Source organism: Nicotiana attenuata, unplaced genomic scaffold (genome assembly GCF_001879085.1).
Source record: "Nicotiana attenuata strain UT unplaced genomic scaffold, NIATTr2, whole genome shotgun sequence".
NCBI lineage: Eukaryota > Viridiplantae > Streptophyta > Magnoliopsida > Solanales > Solanaceae > Nicotiana > Nicotiana attenuata.
The window spans coordinates 356,052-374,869 of NW_017670573.1; the positions used below are offsets into that span (position 1 = coordinate 356,052).

General features: G+C 37.5%; 2 protein-coding genes across 3 annotated transcripts; both read right to left on the reverse strand.

Annotated features, from left to right (window-relative positions):
* Positions 1–1,268: 1,268 nt before the first annotated feature.
* On the reverse strand, positions 1,269–7,858 carry LOC109241131 (biotin carboxyl carrier protein of acetyl-CoA carboxylase, chloroplastic-like). 2 transcript variants are annotated; one of them, XM_019407854.1, is made up of 7 exons: positions 7,583–7,855; positions 4,901–4,954; positions 4,662–4,807; positions 4,269–4,584; positions 4,000–4,071; positions 1,664–1,729; positions 1,269–1,568 (listed from the first exon to the last, which is right to left on the reverse strand). In XM_019407854.1, the coding sequence occupies exons 1-7, from the start codon at positions 7,772–7,774 to the stop codon at positions 1,545–1,547; spliced, it is 870 nt and encodes a 289-aa protein (XP_019263399.1). In that variant the 5' UTR covers positions 7,775–7,855; the 3' UTR covers positions 1,269–1,544. The 2 variants fall into 2 exon arrangements, with proteins under 2 accessions (XP_019263399.1, XP_019263398.1); XM_019407853.1 differs by having other exon boundaries at positions 4,662–4,954; positions 7,583–7,858.
* Positions 7,859–9,108: 1,250 nt separating this feature from the next.
* LOC109241133 (thioredoxin F-type, chloroplastic-like) lies at positions 9,109–12,128 on the reverse strand. Its single transcript, XM_019407855.1, has 3 exons — positions 11,723–12,128; positions 9,527–9,626; positions 9,109–9,445 (listed from the first exon to the last, which is right to left on the reverse strand). Exons 1-3 carry the CDS (start codon positions 12,013–12,015, stop codon positions 9,311–9,313), a joined length of 528 nt encoding a protein of 175 aa, XP_019263400.1. The 5' UTR covers positions 12,016–12,128; the 3' UTR covers positions 9,109–9,310.
* Between the last annotated feature and the right edge of the window lie 6,690 nt (positions 12,129–18,818).

Genomic DNA, 18,818 nt, shown 5'->3' on the forward strand with positions numbered 1-18,818 from the left:
GGAAGATAACGGGTGAACAGTATTTATGCTTCATTTGGACAAACCTATATAAATTGTATTAATCAATTTTTGTTTTTTACCACCAACTACGCCACAATTCCAAATACATTTTGATTGGCCATGTGAATTTTTGGATCATGTAGCTTCACTTAAGTTCCATCCCAGGTATATATTACACAATAAATAAAAATATTAGAAGTTCTATATATTTTCTACTCGAGCATAAATTTTTTATAGGACCAAAAGACCCCTAGAAAGCATATTACCTATTACAAAAGTACTAACATAACAACAACAACAACAACTACCCAGTAAAATCCCACAAAGTGGGGTCTGGGGAGGGTAATGTGTACGTAGACCTTACACCTACCCTGATAGGGCAGAGAGGTTGTTTCCGATAGACCCTCGGCTCAGAAAGACGGAAATAAAAACAAGAAAAGACAATTCATTAGTAACTCCAGTAGAAACCGTAATAGTAACAGAAGCATAACAACCAAAAGATAAATGACATGCAATAACAGTAACCAGTATCTAAGGCCCGGAGCTAAGATAAACAGCAAGTATAGTGTGGACTCAACATAAACTGCAAGCCATCTAAGATCAACCCTAATCCAACCCCGCCTCACCTCGGGTATGAAGTAAGGAAAGCTCTACTACCCCCTAACCTACAACCCTAATGCTTGACCTCCAAACCTTCCTAAAAGTACTAACATAACTAGAATATATTTCTAAGTAATTATGATTACTTAAATAGAATTCTTCCATTTTGCTCTATTCTTGTGAAGTGTTGCATGGGTTACAAGAGTGTAGATCTTTCGGGAAAAACTTCATTCCATGTAATTAGGTATACATTGTTCTTTTTTAACACCCTCAGTCGTCATGATTTTACATTTATCAACTAATGCATCTGCAGGACAGGACCAAACCATCTCAAACGGCTTCTCTCATTGTGTTCAAAAGTTGTCTGCCGTTTGAAAATATATAATGCACGTAAAATACAGGTACTTAAATGGGCGTACAGCAGTAGCTAATGAAGATAAACGAACTGTAAATAACCGAGGAATTATTTAACTGATGATTTCTGCAGAATTGTAGGAGATTGGGGCCGTGTCGACAACTTTTTTGAAAAACTTTGACTAAAAATTCTTTTGAAAAGTTGACAAGTTGGTTGTTCTACGAAGGTTTTAGTTTTACGAGCGTTCCAGAAGCAATTTTTGACGCTTCTTTTCTAGGCAAACGATAACAGAATGAAGAGAGCCAGAGGCGGCTAATCCAACTGCACAAAATCCTTAATTTACTTAATCACCTCGTCACATGATATGTGTTAAAGGACTGGGAAAAAGTAAGCCAGTATTCATAAAATGTCAAAGAATAACCCAGGGTTAAATAAAATTCTCCTAATGAGTTCAGCAAGGCTCATCCACTCCCTCATTGTCGTTCATTGTAATCATGCCATCACAACTGAAATACTGCAAAATCTCACAGAACCAAAGCACCTTCCAAGTTTCTCTGCTTATTGTTTACTGGGTCTTACTCGAACAATTCTAAGGTTTGATGACAAACAGAGGCTGCACAGAGATAAGTATGGAATTAGGAAGGACATGTTGTTAAGACAAACTGAAATACCACTGAATAGTTGGATTAGGTTAGTCAAGAAACTGACCATATCAACACTGACAGGCTTGCCATCTTCAGCAAGGATATCAATGATGGTTCCTGATTGATCAGCCTGAAGGAGATAGCGAGAGCATAGCAGTCAAATTAAGCAAAGCAAGACAATTAAAAGAAACTAGAAATAAAACCATTTTAGATCCTACATTTGTTATGGTGGAACTAGAAAAGCACATTAAGAGGACAGTTATAAAATCAGGGTGTTCCCTTTCTGTAGGTTTTCTACTTTTTGGTTTTCTTCTTGTATACGGGCATCTCTTTTGTCCAAACTATTTTTAACATTATTACTTTATCAGAAAAAGGAAATCAGGGAGTTCCACGGACAACCCTAGATGTTGTCCTTGAGCGAAACTACAAATAAATGCTTTAACAAAATGTTACCGCAAGGTTTTCTATGCCATCATTCTCTCATCAGCTCTCAAGTATCAGATATAAAGGAACGGGTGTTTTATGTCAATATGATGAAGAGGGATAATTCAGGTAAAATAGTGACAGGAGTCATAACTACCATTAATTCCCATAAAACTGCATCACATAGCCAAGAAAGGAGTTTTAACAGTATAGAAACATGAAATCTCTGCCGCTTGTTTGGGGGGGGAGGGGTTTGATAGATATGCCAAGAGCATTATAGAAGCATTTTATCGAAACAGGTATAAGATTATCTGCAGAACAATTTCCGCAGAAATAGAACTTCTGATTTTTTTTCCGTTATTAAAACTTCCGACATATTAGAGAAGGGAGAACGAGAGGCCTACGGAGTATATCGAATTAGGGATTTCCAGTGTAGTTACACCATAAGAAACACTGAATGACTCTTCACAGAACAGCATCTGTCCATGTATAATCTTTAAGTTTCATTTTCCCCTCAAAATGAGGCAGTGGTGAATTATTAAAGACCCATAAGATGGATATTTCTCTTTATCTTTAAAATCCACCAGCTCCAACCATTCTTAGGAACACTAAGCCCCCTAAATTTCTCTAATATTGGCTTCCTTAATTGGTTGAGTAGCTATAACTGCCAGAAACTTTGTTCACTTCCTAAAATAAGATTACCTTGGTGACCCCTAAAGACATACACTTACACTCAACTTCTTGAAAAGAAGACCGCACTTGATTATCTTGGTGACCAGTTAAGACATACACTTATACCCAACTTCGTCAAAAGAAGACCTCACTTGATCTCTAACCCCTCTAGCAGTACGACCTCTTGCCAATGACCAGAATTTGACAATTGATTCATGTTTCCTCGATCAAATTCATCCTTCGATGTTACCAAGTCTACAATGACTGGCAAGTGGTATAACCAATTCAAATGCTACTATCCCAACCACAAGATGATTCACAAGCGAAGAAAGAGGTGTTTCCAAACATTCTGTACATTTCACAGCAAAATCCAAACTTGATCCACAAAGTTTAAGCATGCAGCATTTCCAAGCAACCTACAAGGATATAAATCTAAGTTTGTTGCACCATGCGATCAAACCCTCAGGATCCTTTCGGCATCTTCCTTACAAATTTTACTAATCCAATTATTCTAAGCAGAATTTCTTAGTTTGTTTGGTAGAGCAGAAACAGATATTTTGTCCAATATATATTAGAAATGGTCTGGGCTAGTAGAGTAGAAACATATAAATTTAAGGATACTTAAGATTGTCTCTCTTTTTTTTCTTTTATCAATTTGTAAGCTCTAGCAAAACCACTGGACATCATTTTGGAAAGGAAACACAGATGGTACAATGGCAAATCAAAAGTTCTTTGTCTAAAACCAGCTTATGCAAACCTCCACTACTCCATACGGCAGCCTGATCAGCCTACAAGTTTAAGTTGCCAAGGAAATCCTACCAACCACCGCAGGAGCATGGGTTCACACAAGTGTTGCAGTTAGGATTTAGACCTGTGATCACCAGATATTTACTCTCATGCCTCAACCACTAGGCCATCCCCTTGGAGACCTCATCTCTTATTTGTTTATGCAGAAAGCAGGTTATACATTAGAAACCAATCGCAATCTCGGTCTCAGAACTTTTTGAGTGTTATGACTCTAGTTTAATTCAACACAGGACTAAACAGCTGAGAAGTATTAGCTATAAGACAAATATTCATTGATGAATGAATAAATAATTTCTAATCATGCTTTCAATTTGACTGAGAATGCCTTTCTAAAAGTTGTGCAGGTAAGAATCAAAAATTCTTCGTCATCATTTACAAGCATTAGCAGATATGTTACTCAAAAAAACAGTTAAAAGTAATGAAACAGAGTTCCCACATTAGTACAAGAGAGCAACAGCAAGCAAGGAAGTTATAGCAATAGAAAAAGAGAAAAATTACCTCTATTTCATTCATCAATTTCATTGCTTCAATAATGCAAAGAACTTGACCCTTCTGCACTTTGTCACCAACCTGCCGTAATGCACATTGTGCAAGCCAAAAGAATTAGAGCGAGCGAGAGAGAGAGATCATCAAACCAGCATCTTATTTGATATTGTCTTAACTGTATTTTTTCCTTTTGTTCTTTTTCTTTTCTTTTCCTTTTTTTTTGTTGATTTTTTGAGGTTTCCATATTTGAATTCATTACATAAAAGGCGGACATGCAGTACCTTCACAAATGGTGGTTCACCAGGTCCTGGACTTCGATAGAATGTCCCTGCCATTGGGCATTTGAGTGGCGGAACAGATGAGTCAGATGGCTTTGCTGCAGCTGGAGAAGGTGCAGGGATTTGAACTGGAGGAGCAGCAGGTGCAGGTGCAGGAGGTGGGCTAGATTGTACAGATGGAACATGATATGATTGTAGAAGTGGGGTGTGTGCAGGGGCAGGAGGCGGTGGTTGTGGTAGTGCCTCCTTCTTACGGATTAAAATTTCACAATCAAGCTGTTTTAAATGCAGCTCCACAACATCCCTAGAATCAACTAGCCTGCACAAAGGACAGTCTGTCATGACTATTCATGAAAAGTCTCTGTAGAGAAGTAAGAAACAAATGGGAGCACTTACTTGACAAGGCTTGAAACTTGGCTAATAAAGTTAGATATTGATTCTTCCGATACCGAAGTTGCTGATGAAGTCTCACTTGGCGATTTCACCTCTTCCGACTGGGTAATTGGAGTAGCTGCATCATTTGAAGATCCACCAACAGCAACCTTGAAGGCAACAGATGGCTCCAAAAGGTTTTTCACAAATGACACAACATTTGAAAGAATTTCCTCCAATGAAAACCACTGAAAGAATCTTACCTCATTCAATTGGGCTCTTACTACAGCTGAATGATTCCGACTAGTTTGCAACCCCTATAAAAAAAGAAGATTATTGCCACAACAATCTTCTTTATCTGGTACCAGTAAACAGAAATAATACGTGTCATCTTTGGTAATTTGGCTCTTCCATTAGGCAAGTTATACAGGGTATTATCTGGCCACGGGGGCTGGTGGGCCAAACAACTCTTCCATATGACAAATTCTTAGCATATATTAATCTATCACCATTTTCCAGGAAAAAGAAAGAAGATGAAAAGAACTCACTAACAGATGCACCAAGTGCAGCAGAATCAACTGTAATGATCTAACTTCCAAGAGAAACCCTTTACTTTTTAACAACTTTTAAAAGCAAATGCACTCAAAAAAGTAATTAAACGCTACCCAATGCTCTTAAGAGGTGGTGTTTCCTCCACCAAATTAATGCCTTGGAAGGCTATGAATGATTCTTTCAAGTTAAACAAATGAATTCTATCATTACTGAAGATACAAAATTGTCGATAAAATAATTGTGTCTGGATAGTCAATGGGGTTAATAAAATCTTTACTTATAAAAAAAATTGGGTCCTGATAGTACATATGCAAAAAAAAATTAGGCTTTACGCACACTGTGTGTATCACTCATTTTGACCCCATTGACTATAAATCTGAGATTCGGAGCTGCTGCAACAGAAGTGTTGAAACAATAGTAGAAGTGTTGTTCATTAATTGTTTTCCAAAATTTCTTAGGTTTTCTCAAAACAAGAAAGAGTTTCAAAATAGATTTTGTTGTTGTTTACTCTGCCAACTTCGTAGACCCAGGTCAAATCAGTAATAACTGTTTCTAATACTCTTCTCTCATCAATATTAACAGCAAAGAAGAAAAGAGAGTAACAGAAGAAATAAAAAGAGAAACCTTGATACAAATTTACTAAAGATGAAACCTTTAAATTCCAATCAACTAGCTAGACCTTGTTCATAGCATTTAGCATTACAAATAAGGTATCTTTTCTATTTACAGTTTCAATTTCAGCTTGTAGATTTCACTTCTTTTGACTTTTAAAGTTCATGGATGAGATTTGACTAGCAAACAAATACCCAAAAGAAATAAAACTATACTGATAATATAAATAAAACCACGGCGAATGCATCCTTCCGCAGTGAGCTCCACTCAAACTATCCAAGTACAGCTGAAAATCTTTTTATACCAACCCCAACTAGTTTGGAACTGAAGGATAGTTTTATTGTACTATAAACCTACACTAACAGAGTCCCGACTAGCTTGTGATTGAGACGTAATAGATGGTTTTTTGTATATTTTACAACGGTATGTGTACATGATAGGATTTTACTGGGTCGTTGTTGTTGTATGTGTACATGATACTCTGCATACACTGACCTAATATTGTGAATGTGGCTCCTACTAAAATAAGGTAGAGTTTAACTATATAAGTACAGGAGGGGTGGAGCTAGTAGCCCGGCTACAGGTTTGGGAGAACCCGGTAGCTTTTGCTCGAACAGTGTATTTATATTAAGAAATTCATTAAATATGGACAAGTATTAACTTTAGAACCCAGTTATTAACACTTGAATCGTCATTCTAAAATCCAGAACCCATAAGACTGAAACTCTTGTTCCGCCTCCGATTACAGCCGATAATCCTTTTTTGGAACTGAAGGGTAGCTTTATTGTATACATTCATAAAGAGTCCCGACTAGATTGTGATTGAGGTTGTTTGACCAAAAAGTGTGAGACCTTTTATTAAACTAATTAAATGAGAAGATAGAAGATAGAGGATAAACCCTAGCCAAAGATAATAAACTCTAGATCAATGAATGCTAAGTAAAAAAAGTTGAGTAAGTTTAAGCTCATGAACTCATTAAGATAATGGAAAAAATCTAATGTGTACGATGAGCTTACATTCATTCTTGACATCGTTACTCCACAATGTAAAATAAAGAAGAAAGAAAGGATTCACCATTAACGACCACGGGATGTGTCTTTATTTATTCCATAACGATGGCTACAGAAAATGAATAGCAAGGTTTCGAACCTTCTCTCATTTACGAGATGGATTCTCCAATTCCCACCCCCTGTCAGTGAAGAAGTGTGTGATTTGTGAGATCCCCCTTTCTTCGTTCTCTCAACTGGTATATATACTAGGTATTCTCATTTACACCACGGTCATTAGCCAGAGTACCTAAGTCATTTAACTGTATTACAGATTGACCCTCTGAAATGCCGTAACATCCAATTCACCGTACTAGCATTCTGAGTACAGGACCTCGGTCGTGGCCGAGGTGCTTGTCGCTATAGCGTTGTACGAATACGACTTCGGCCCAAGTGACTTTGCCGTTCCTCTTCACACAGATTCTTGTTTGGTCAGATTTCGACCCATACAGAGGTGTCATACATGTTGGTCCTGTATAGTACTCTGCATATACTGACTTAAAATTGTGAATCCAGATCCAACTAAAACAAATAGAGTTTTAACTAATATCGACCTACACTGTAACGAATTTTTAAACTATCATTGTTGCACGATAAGTCGATAAACTGCCTTATTTATTCACAGCATTGGTGTATATAACTTAAAACTCAAATAAATAATAGCTCATGCATGACACTCCACTATTTACCTGCATACATAAAATATATACAAATACATTTTTAAAGCGATAATACCTTACAGGAGAATTGGAGTTTGGGCGCTGTAGCAAACCGTAAGGATAATTTGGAACGTGAAGGATTGTAACGGCGATGATGGCAGAACGGTAATAAAGTTAAAGACTTCGGGGCATTTTTGGCCGGAAACACTGCCGGTGAAGCTGAGGCCGTCGTTGTCGGCGTCGCCGTTGTTCCGAACGACGTCGTCATTTGCTCGCCGATATTCAGAGAGAGAGGAAAACAGAGTGCGTCGATGAAACCAAAGAGAGAGTGTGGAGATAATGGCTAAGTGAATAAAACGACATAGTTTTGGAGTTTTAGAAGAGCCTAATCTAGACAAGTCAGCATGTGGAGCCCTTTAGGAGTAGAAACAGTAAATCTAGATGACGTGGCAAAATAAAAGAATTTTTTTTTTTGGGTTCCGAACTCAATTATTGGAGTTTCGCTCTTCTTCATCTTCTTCTTTTTTTTTTTTTTTCCTTTTTCAGTCACGAGGTAATATTTAAATATTTGAGATCATATAAAAATATAGGGATACAAGTTGATTGCTTTCCTTCTTCCAATACAACAAATTCTGATACGAAAAATCAGCACGTTAGGGAACCATACTTCAAGAGAGGACCAATAGAAAACTTTAGGGAGTTTTTTGTTTTAAAATAATATTGTGCTTTAGTAATTGTGCTTTAAAATAACTTTTTCTCGTGCCGAGGGTCCACTGAAAACAATCTCTCTACATTCACGGTAGAGATAAGATGTGTGTACTATCTACTCTCCCCAAATTCACGGTAGGGATAAGATGTTGTTGTAGTCGCTAAAAGATTAATCTTTCAACGGTAGCCTTCTTCAACTTCGTAGTTTGGTTATATTCTTGCTCCTCATGTTGATCGCGATTTCTTTCTTACTGGACTAGGGGTGGCAAAATGGTTAAAAGAAAATAGTTAACCACCCATATTATCCACTAAAAAATAGATTGGATAATGAATTTTTTAAAAACGGGTCAAATATGGATAAGAACCATATTATCCATTTAGAAAATAGATAACCAATGAGTAACCAATGGATAACCAATGAGTCTAATTTTTACATTTATAAAGCCTCAAATTGGAGGTTCCTCAAGTTGGGGAGACTAAGAATTCTCCCAAAAGTGATCAGTCATGGATAATATGGTTAACCATATTATCCGCTGATTAACCCGTTTTTTATCCGTATTAAATATGGGTCAGTCGGATAATTTATCAGTTCTTTCATTATCCGCTTCGACCCGAACCATATCCAACCCGACCCGCAACTCCTATATTGAACCATAAACTCCCCTTACTAACGTTTTGCGTTCAAGCAAAGTAATGTCGTTACAAAATGATGAACGGATCGTTAACGATTTGCAGTTCTTTTATTTTAATTTCTCTTAAGATTCTTTTGCTTCTTATATTTCTTTTCCGCATAACTAATATCCACATGTGTTATACCATAATCTATGTATTATTTTATCTGAAAGGATGTGAAATGAAAATGTGGGTATTTAGCTTTCTTAACTATTCACCAAGGAAAAATAAAACATTGCAGAGTGAAATTTAAAGACAATATTTGTTGCTGCATACAAAATACATCACTTCCGTCTTCTCTAACGAAAAATTCATCATCCACGGCTATACACTGAATTTAGTTAGAACTAATTATGACAATTGATACATATCATCTGCATCGTTATAAACAAATAAGCAGAAGAAATAATAGAAAAGAATACTATTAACTTGACCGCACATCCTCAATTGCCGCTATTAAATTATCAAGTTTTGCTCCAGTGACTTCTTTAACGACCTTATTATTCTTCAGAATCTTGAACGTTGGAACCACCTTTATGCCTAGTTCCTTGGCTAGTGGCTGCCAAAAATTATCACATTAATCAATTCTGTGTGTATGTGTGTTCATTAGAAGGGAATGGTGGGTTTAACGAATACATACCCTATTATCCTGGTTGCAATCCAGCTTCAGAAAGACCACGTCATTATAATTCTTCGACAGCTCTTGATACTTTGGAGCAATCACTTTGCAAGGACCACACCTGCAGGTGGATTGAAATCAGAAATCAAGAGATAGAAAACAAAGAAAAAATGGAGAAGACCATGTAGAATGCTGTTTCCCATAGGGACAAAGGTTATCAATTAAATTGATAATAAAAATGAGGTTCAAAAACAACTAGTTCAAATTTAGAAGAAATATTCAATCAAGTAACGACATATCAGACAGGAGACAGTGTATGCATATGACAGGAGGGTGTGATTAACCCCCTTAATACTTAGACCATTCTTCAAATCCTATATCTGAAAGCATACAAAGCCTCTCTAATCACTTGACCATTTGTAACATTCTAGTCTGCAACAGTTGCTCTGTTTGTAGTAAAATTCAACGTACATGGTCGTATTGATCAAAACTTGTGTTACTCAGTGTTGAATAGACCACATGCTTGAAAGTATGGGACTTGATACCCATAAGGCGATAATTCATAGCACAAAGGTGAGTCAAATTCTATGCCCCTGACATTTTTTTTTGGGATGAACACACAAGATATCCTTTCATGATGATCAATAGTGAAATAATTTGGCACTAATTTGGCGTTTTACAACAACAAACCCAGTATAATCCCACATAGTGGGGCTAATTTGGCGTTTTCTCTCCCTATATTTGTATTTGGTTGGCACAGGGGGTGGAGCTTCATTTGCAAGGCATAGAGCTATGGATATGAGCAGATTCAGTTGTACCAACTACCCACCTAGGTAGAATATGTCCCATCTCAGAAACAATTTTGGTGACAGCAGAAACTTACATAACAGCCTGTTAACATCTTCCTGTGACAGCCAAATACGATTTTCATATACATCCCATAAGGTCAAGAGATAGTAGTGTAAAGTGAAATTGCTTTAGCCAAGAAATAAATAGTCTTTGACAGTCATAAAGAGTGAAAGGCAAGCAAAGCGCCATTTGACCATTTGTACTGCTCTTAGGCTCATTTTCCACTTAGGTCATAAATGTTCTGAACTATCCATCAACATAGATATCAATGGTTACTTCACTTAAGGAGAGAACGATTGAAGAACACTACCTAGGCTAAGCCAATAATGGGGTTGTGAAGATAACTTTCTCTCCAAAATTGTCCTATAACAGGGTTCATCTCTTAAACAAGATTTATAAGAATCTCCCTTTTAGAAGAAAGGTTATATATATGTCGATTCTCTAGTGGTGGTGGAACCAACCAAGATGTATGTCTGACCCGACCCAAACTCTTTCTACCCGACCCATTTGACTCTTTAAGCGTACTAGCGTAGTTATTTAGGTGGTATTCTGAGATCGAATTCCTCAGGAACACATGAAACAAAGATATGGAACGGGTAAAAAGAAATGGAAAAGAGATGTTTCTATTTCAGCCAAATAAGAAGCTTTTTTTTTACATCCGTGTGCCACAACTAGTACTAATATGAAATCTGAAACAATATCAGCTTAATTAGTTCTCCTATTCCACGATCTCCCAAATTACAGTAGTAAGGCAAACTTCTCATCAATCATTTATACTTTCACTGCCTCACAGAGGTGGTGTCTTCCCCAGTAGGCATATGAAAATAAATTGCCTATCATTTTTATCTCTATTGTACTTCGAACCATGTTCAGCATTGGTTTTCTTCTAGCTTCATTAACCGGTACGCCACACCCTTGGGTGCTACTTATCCCAGTCTTAATAATTATAGATTTAAGTTAGATGCACCGACAGTGTAATGATTACGTCATCAGTGTAAATGCTATTAAAAAGGTTATACAGTTACCTTTTAAATGATCTGATTGTGTAGAAATTTTTTAAACCGTTAATGCACAAAACTTAAACTCTATTACTATTACCTTAACCGTCAAATTACCCCCAATCCTTCTCCTTATCTTTATCTTAGACCAGCTATACTTTATGAAGCTCACATAGGCAGAAATGAATTATCAGGATTACGCTAATATTGAGCACAACAAGAAAAACTTAATCATAAATTCATAATTAAGCACTAACTTTATCAATCTACAAGGGAGAGAGAGAGGGAGAGAGAGAGAGAGAGAGAGAGAGAGAGAGAGAGAGAGAGAGAGAGAGAGAGAGAGAGAGAGAGAGAGCATATGTAATTTTACCACTGAGTGTACATGTCAACTACGACAGTTTTATCACCAGCAGCTTCAACAATAGGCCAAAAGGTATCTTTACAAACTTCCGTCACCTGCCCTACCGTCACAGTCGTAGTAGCAGTAGCATCGGAGCTACACTTCACCTTCAAACTCAGCCCCCTGTTGTTAAAAACCCTAGGCGAAAAGCCATAATCTCCTGCAACGCAGACCACTGATTGCTTGCTGGACCTCCATGCAGAAGATGAAGGCACCGTTGAAGGCTTCAATGATACGCCGTTTACTTGCACTTGCAACGCCATTCGCTGTAACTGTTTGTGTGTGTAGCTCTGTGTATATGTGTATATATAGGTAGAGAGAGAAAGTTAAAAGAAAGAGAGAGTGGTCGACAGTGTGTGTGTGAGAAATGGCGGAGGATTTGAAGGTAGAGGAGGAGAACAGGGATCATTTAATTTGATATGTAAAATGACTATATTATCCCTTAAGATATTCTTTTCTTTTTTTCTCCAGCTTTTGAGATATTCCATTCAGGGTTGTTTTGGTAATTTTCGAGAGATATGATCTTGTGGTTGAAACTGCATTTGATAGATGAGGCCAAAAGGGGTTAGGCAGCGTGGGATACTTGGTATAAACGATTTTTTGGTCCTTTTTTTTTGTTTTTTTTGGAAAGAGAAAAATTTATGCTTTATTTTTATTCGTCTTCTCATTTATCCTCTCGTGGGATGTATTTTTGATTGTAAAGGTATAAATTGCATCATTTATTTCTTGAGGCATGGCTAGCAAGGTGAAATGTACATTATATCATATATGGAACAATTATAACACCAATATTGTTATATAAGAGTGAAATGTTTTGGGCCATTAAAATTCAATGTATCACAAGATAATTATCGTAGAAATACAAATGTTAAGATGGACGCATTGCAATACAAGATCATACGAAATTATAAATGACCATATTGGGCAGAAGGTGTAAGTAGCATGCATCGAGGATAAATATGAAAAATAATACTTGAAATAGTTTGATGATGTCATGTATCAACCTCCAAAAGCATCGAATTGTATGTATGAAATTATCTAAATGAATATGTTAATGGATCGTTTGGTTGGGGAATAAGTTATCGGTTATAAAGACATAATTATAATACAAGAATTAAATAGTGATGAAATTATTTAGTGAATATATTTTTATTGGTAGATGTTTGGTACATTGGACTAAAAATAAGATATATGGGGTATAATATAAAATATATGTGTTTGGTGTATACTAGATACTTGGAACTAAACTTTTGTTTTTAATTTTAACCTTGCATTTTTTAAAAGGACTTTAATGGGGGCATCTTTGTTATTATAGTATTTTATCCCGAGATTAAGTAATTCAGGGATTATTATCCTACCCTTAATGCGAAGTAAAATAATATCGTACTTGTTGTATAAATTAGTCCCCAAATTGCTAATTCGGAATACAAAAATTTAACTAAATACGGGATAAAATAATTCAGTATTTAATCTCGAAATATTATCCCTTATTCCACCAACCAAATGATCCCTAAAAGCATATGTGATAGACCCAAAATCACATTGAAGAAAAATCTACAATTTTTTGAATACACATACACCTAGCGAAAAATATGACACAATATAAGTAGAAAAAAAATGTATAAGTGATAAAAATTACTTAGTTCATAACATGTCTTAGTCATTTAGTACCTTTATTTAGGTTCTATATTTTTTATGAGTCCAACAAAAAATTTGTATGTTAGTAAAAGATATAGAAAAATAATTTAAATTTGTAAACAAAGAAAAATAATTTATGCATGAAATAATTAGGCTAAAAATAAAGGAGCAATAGTCATAATTTTGTTGTTTTAATACGTAACCAGTAGTTTACCTTGTAAAAGAATACTTATTATTTCTTATTTAACATAAAATTAAAAAGTCGAAAGATGTTTTGGAAAAATACAAAGAAAGAATATGAATGAAGAATTACGAAAACCTAACATACTATGATGTTTTCATATTACTTCGCCAATCATGCACAAGTGAGCACAGCCAATAAAAAATTTAATTCGAGAATGAATAAATCAAAAAGGCAAATATAAATAATAGTCTGTTCAAAATAAAAAATATGAATAAAAAATCAATCATACAAAAAGGAAGATAAAAATTACATCACGATACGTACAAGCATGAAAATTCATGTAGAAAATAAAGTCAAAGAAATATAAAAGAAATCTTGTCACGCATTGTTATTACATGACCAAACTAAGTAAATTTGCGTTTGAACAAAATTCATATGCAATGGTAAATGAAGTTCTTTGTCTTTTTTATGTTTCGCATTAACCAGATTAACATATTTCATTTTCTTATTTATCGTAAAATTGTAATTAGTTTGTATTAATAGAAAAGTTTGAAACAATTGTTACAAAGAAATCAAAAAAAGAAAGTTAAACATAATATTACAAACCACAAGAGAAGCTAGTACTATGAAGACAAAGTTTAAGAAAGGTCTCTATAATTAAGGAAGTAGCTTAAATATTTTGTTAGACTAGAAGGTTGTTAGAATTCCTCAATGAATCACTGGATTTCAGAAAAGTTTATATAACTATGACTTTTTTTTCCGCACCAAAGACATAACGTTATTTTGTAATAGAAGAAGTCTTACTAACACAAAAGTCGTAATGTCGGAAACAAAATGTGACGACCCAAAAGGGTCATCACTTGTTTTTAAAATGAATTCTGCTTTCTGAGGCCTTAAAAACCTCTTTTAGCATCACCTCGATTTGTGTGCGCAGTCCGGGCGTGTAGCCGGAAAGCCTAAATGTGAAACTCTGTGAAAAATGATAAATTTTGACTATAAAATGAATTAAATTGACTTCGGTCAATGTTTTGGGTAAACGGATCCAGACCCATGATTTGACGGTCCCGGAGGGTCCGTAGGAAAATATGGGACTTGGGCGTATGTCCGGAATCGAATTCCGAGGTCCCAAGCCCGAGAAATGAATTTTTGAAGAAAATTGTTTTTTGAAATTGTTTAAAGGATTTGGAAATGAAATTTGATTAGAACATGTTGGTATCGGGCCCGTATTTTAGTTCCGGCGCCCGGTACAGGTCTTATATATGATTTAAGATAATTCTTTGAAGTTTGGTGAGAAACGGAATCCGTTTGACGTGATTCGGACCTTAAATGCAAAATTGATGTTTAAAGAAGTTTTGAGAAATTTCCTTGATCTTGAGGTTTAATTCGATGTTCATGATGTTATTTTGGTGATTTGAGTGCACGAATAAGTCCGTAGGATATTTTTGAGGTTGTGTGTATATTTGGTTTGGAGCCCCGAGGGCTCGGGTGAGTTTTGGATAGGCCACGGAGTGCATTCCGGACTTAGAAAATTGTAGAAATTTTGCTGGTGTGATCAAACCTGCAGGCTTCGCATCTGGCTCGCAAATGCGACTGCCGCAAATGCGAGGTCATGGTCGCAAATGCGAACCAGCTCAGGTCTGCCTTATCTCGCAAATGCGAGTGATATTTCGCAATTCCGGCCTCGCAAATGCGAGGATCCCTTCGTAAATGCGAAGCTCCTCAGCCTGGCCAGTGATCGCAAATGCGGAAGTCGCAAATGCGGAAGTCGCAAATGCGACCTTCTTTTCACAAATGCAAAGGTCCAGCAATTTTGAAGGGTTAGCAAATGCGAACCCAGTTTCGCATTTCCCATATCAGTAGAGGTCGGGGTTCGCAATTGCGAACCCCTGTTCGCAATTTCCACATCTGAGACCTGCAACTTTTATACTTAGCCGAATTTTTAACCCATTTTCATATTCTCAAAACATAAACACACTTAGGCGATTTTTCAAGGATTTCTTCTTCTCCAAATCAATTGTAAGTCATTTTTAACTAACTTTCTTCAATTCTTAACATCTTTTAACATGATTTCAACTTCAAGACAATGATTTTCATGGGGAAATTGGGTGTTTTGGGTAGAACCTAGGTTTTTCAAAAATTGGGGATTTGGACCTCGATTTGAGGTCCGATTTCAAAACAAATTATATATTTGAGTTCGTGGGGGAATGGGTGATCGGATTTTGGTTCGAACCTCGGATTTTGACCATGTGGGACCGGGGGCAATTTTTGACTTTTTGGGTAAAACTTTGGGAAATTCATTTTCATGCATTAGAATTGATACATTTAGAGTTTATTGATGTAATTAAGTAACTTGTGACTAGATACGAGCGAATTGGTGGCGGAATCAAGGGATAAAGCTATAATTGAATCGTGAATTGTGTTCGTGGCATCGAGGTAAGTGTTTGGTCTAACCTTAGCTTGAGGGATTAGGATTTGAGTCCTATTTGTTAAGTGTTAATTGTTGAGTACAACGTATAGGCATGGTGACGAGTATCTATACGTTGGTGTCTAGCATGCCCGTGAGTCTTTATATTGTGATTTTCATGACTTTGTTGTATCTCTCACGCCTTGGTGATGGTTTTCATATGTTGTGTAAAGTTTGTGGAAGGAATTGTGAATTATGAACATTGAGGAGCGTTGGCTCAAGTTATGTAACGAATTGTGAAATTGTAAGTGATAATTGAATCTCTAGAGCATTGGCTCGAGTTATGAAGTGAATTGTGAAGTAAAAGCGAGAAAGAAAAGAAGTTATCATGTTGACACCTTTGCCGGGCTATTGTTGATTTATTTGTTATCTCCCTTGCCGGGATGTTGATATTATTGATGTTGTTCCCTTGCTGGGATTTATTTGTTGAAATGTTGTTCCCTTGCCGGGATCTTTATTGAAATTTCATTTATTCCCTTGCCCTATTGTTTGTGATTGTTGTTTGAGTGAGGAAGAGCGTTAAAGCACGAAGGGTGATGTCATGCATTGTTTGTATTGTGAGGAAAGAGTGTAAAGCACGAAGGGTGATGTCGTGCCGCACGATGTACCATTCCGTGCCGATTTTATTGCCGGGGAGCTAACGGTTTTGGCTATCTATTTAGTTAGTTTTGTGTGTTGTTCTTCTTTCCTTCTTTGTTACTAATTTGTGTGTGTTAATACTACAGGTACCAAATGGCTTTAAATGCTAATGACCCTCTTGGAAATGTGCTTGCCGGGGAGGAGGTTGAGGATATTGGAGACGATGAGGTGCCTCTTGTACCTCCCGGACCACGACAAGGCCGCCAGGCCAATGCTAATGGTCATTCTACCCATAGTGTTATCTCCTATGTGAAGGCTCTGCGTATGGTCGAGAAGGGGTGTTTGGCCTATTTGGCCTATGTTCGTGATTCTAGTGCTGAGGTTCCTTCCATTGATTCTATGCCCGTTGTTCGTGAGTTTCCTGAGGTTTTTCCTTCAGACCTGCCGGGTATACCACCCGACGGGGACATTGACTTTTGCATTGACTTGGCTTCGGGCACTCAGCCCATTTCTATCCCGCCGTATCGTATGGCCTCGCCTGAGTTGAAAGAGTTCAAGGAGCAGTTGCAAGACTTGCTTGAAAAGGGTTTCATTAGGCCCAATGTTTCGCCTTGGGGTGCGCCGGTGTTGTTTGTTAAGAAGAAGGATGGATCGATGCGAATATGTATAGATTACCGGAAATTGAACAAGGTTACAATCAAGAATAAGTATCCGCTGCCGAGGATTGATGATTTGTTCGATCAGCTTCAGGGTGCCAAGGTATTTTCAAAGATTGACTTGAGATCTGGCTACCATCAGTTGAGGATTAGGGCATCCGATGTCCCTAAGACAGCTTTCCGCACTCGGTACGGGCATTATGAGTTCTTGGTGATGTCATTCGGGTTGACAAATGCCCTAACAGCTTTTATGGATTTGATGAACCGAGTGTTCAGGCCTTATTTGGATTCGTTCGTGATAGTCTTCATTGATGATATTTTGATCTATTCCCGCAGTCGGGAGGAGCATGAGCAGCATCATAGAGTGATTCTTCAGACCTTGAGGGATAGTTAGTTGTAGGCCAAGTTTTCGAAGTGTGAGTTCTGGTTGAGCTCAGTTGCATTCCTGGGTCATATTGTGTCAGCAGAGGGTATTCAGGTTGATCCGAAGAAGATTGAGGCAGTCAAGAACTGGCCTAGACCAGCATCAGCTACAGAGATCCGGAGTTTCTTAGGTTTGGCAGGCTACTATCGTCGGTTTGTAGAGGGGTTTTCATCTATCGCAGCCCCGATGACCAGGTTGACCCAGAAGGGTGCCCAGCTCAAATGGTCGGATGAGTGTGAGGCGAGCTTTCAGAAGCTCAAGATAGCTCTGACTACGACACCGGTGTTGGTTTTGCCCACAGGTTCAGGGCCTTATATAGTTTATTGTGATGCATCTCGTATTGGACTTGGTGCAGTGTTGATGCAGGATGGCAAGGTCATTGCCTATGCTTCGCGGCAGTTAAAGATTCATGAGAAGAACTATCCGGTTCATGATTTGGAGTTAGCAGCCATTGTCCACGCGTTGAAGATTTGGAGGCATTATTTGTATGGCGTGGCATGTGAGGTGTTCACGGATCACAAGAGTCTTCAGTATTTGTTCAAGCAAAATGAGTTGAATTTGAGGCAGAGGAGGTGGTTGGAGTTGTTGAAGGATTATGATATCACCATCTTATATCATCCGGGAAAGGCCAATGTGGTGGCCGATGCTTTGAGTAGGAAGTCAGCCAGTATGGGCAGTCTTGCTTATATTCCGGTCGGTGAGAGACCGTTTGCTTAGGATGTTCAGGCTTTGGCCAATCAGTTCGTGAGGTTGGATGTTTCTGAGCCCAGCCGTGTGTTAGCTTGCACAGACGCTCGTTCTTCATTATTGGAGCGTATCCGAGATCGGCAGTATGATGATCCCCATTTGTGTGTCCTTAGAGACACGGTGCAGCACGGAGGTGCCAAGCAGGTTACCCTAGGTGATGATGGAGTTTTAGATTGCAGGGTCGAGTTTGTGTGCCTAATGTGGATGGTCTTCGAGAGTTGATTTTAGAGGAGGCCCATAGCTTCCGGTACTCTATTCATCCGGGCGCGGCCAAGATGTATCAGGATTTGCGGCAACATTATTGGTGGAGGAGAATGAAGAAGGATATCGTTGCATATGTGGCTCGGTGTTTGAATTGCCAGTAGGTTAAGTAC

What these genes read in the sequence shown, in the direction of transcription:
- LOC109241133 (XM_019407855.1), bottom strand. Translation starts at nt 12,015, where the DNA reads ATGGCGTTGCAAGTGCAAGTAAACGGCGTATCATTGAAGCCTTCAACG. An exon ending in GTTGACATGTACACTCAGTG is followed by an intron (nt 9,627 to 11,722) that starts GTAAAATTACAT and finishes ATCCACCTGCAG; the next exon opens with GTGTGGTCCTTGCAAAGTGA. An exon ending in ATTGCAACCAGGATAATAGG is followed by an intron (nt 9,446 to 9,526) that starts GTATGTATTCGT and finishes AATTTTTGGCAG; the next exon opens with CCACTAGCCAAGGAACTAGG.
- LOC109241131 (XM_019407853.1), bottom strand. Translation starts at nt 7,774, where the DNA reads ATGACGACGTCGTTCGGAACAACGGCGACGCCGACAACGACGGCCTCA. An exon ending in CAAGTTTCAAGCCTTGTCAA is followed by an intron (nt 4,585 to 4,661) that starts GTAAGTGCTCCC and finishes TCCTTTGTGCAG; the next exon opens with GCTAGTTGATTCTAGGGATG. An exon ending in GTGAACCACCATTTGTGAAG is followed by an intron (nt 4,072 to 4,268) that starts GTACTGCATGTC and finishes GCATTACGGCAG; the next exon opens with GTTGGTGACAAAGTGCAGAA.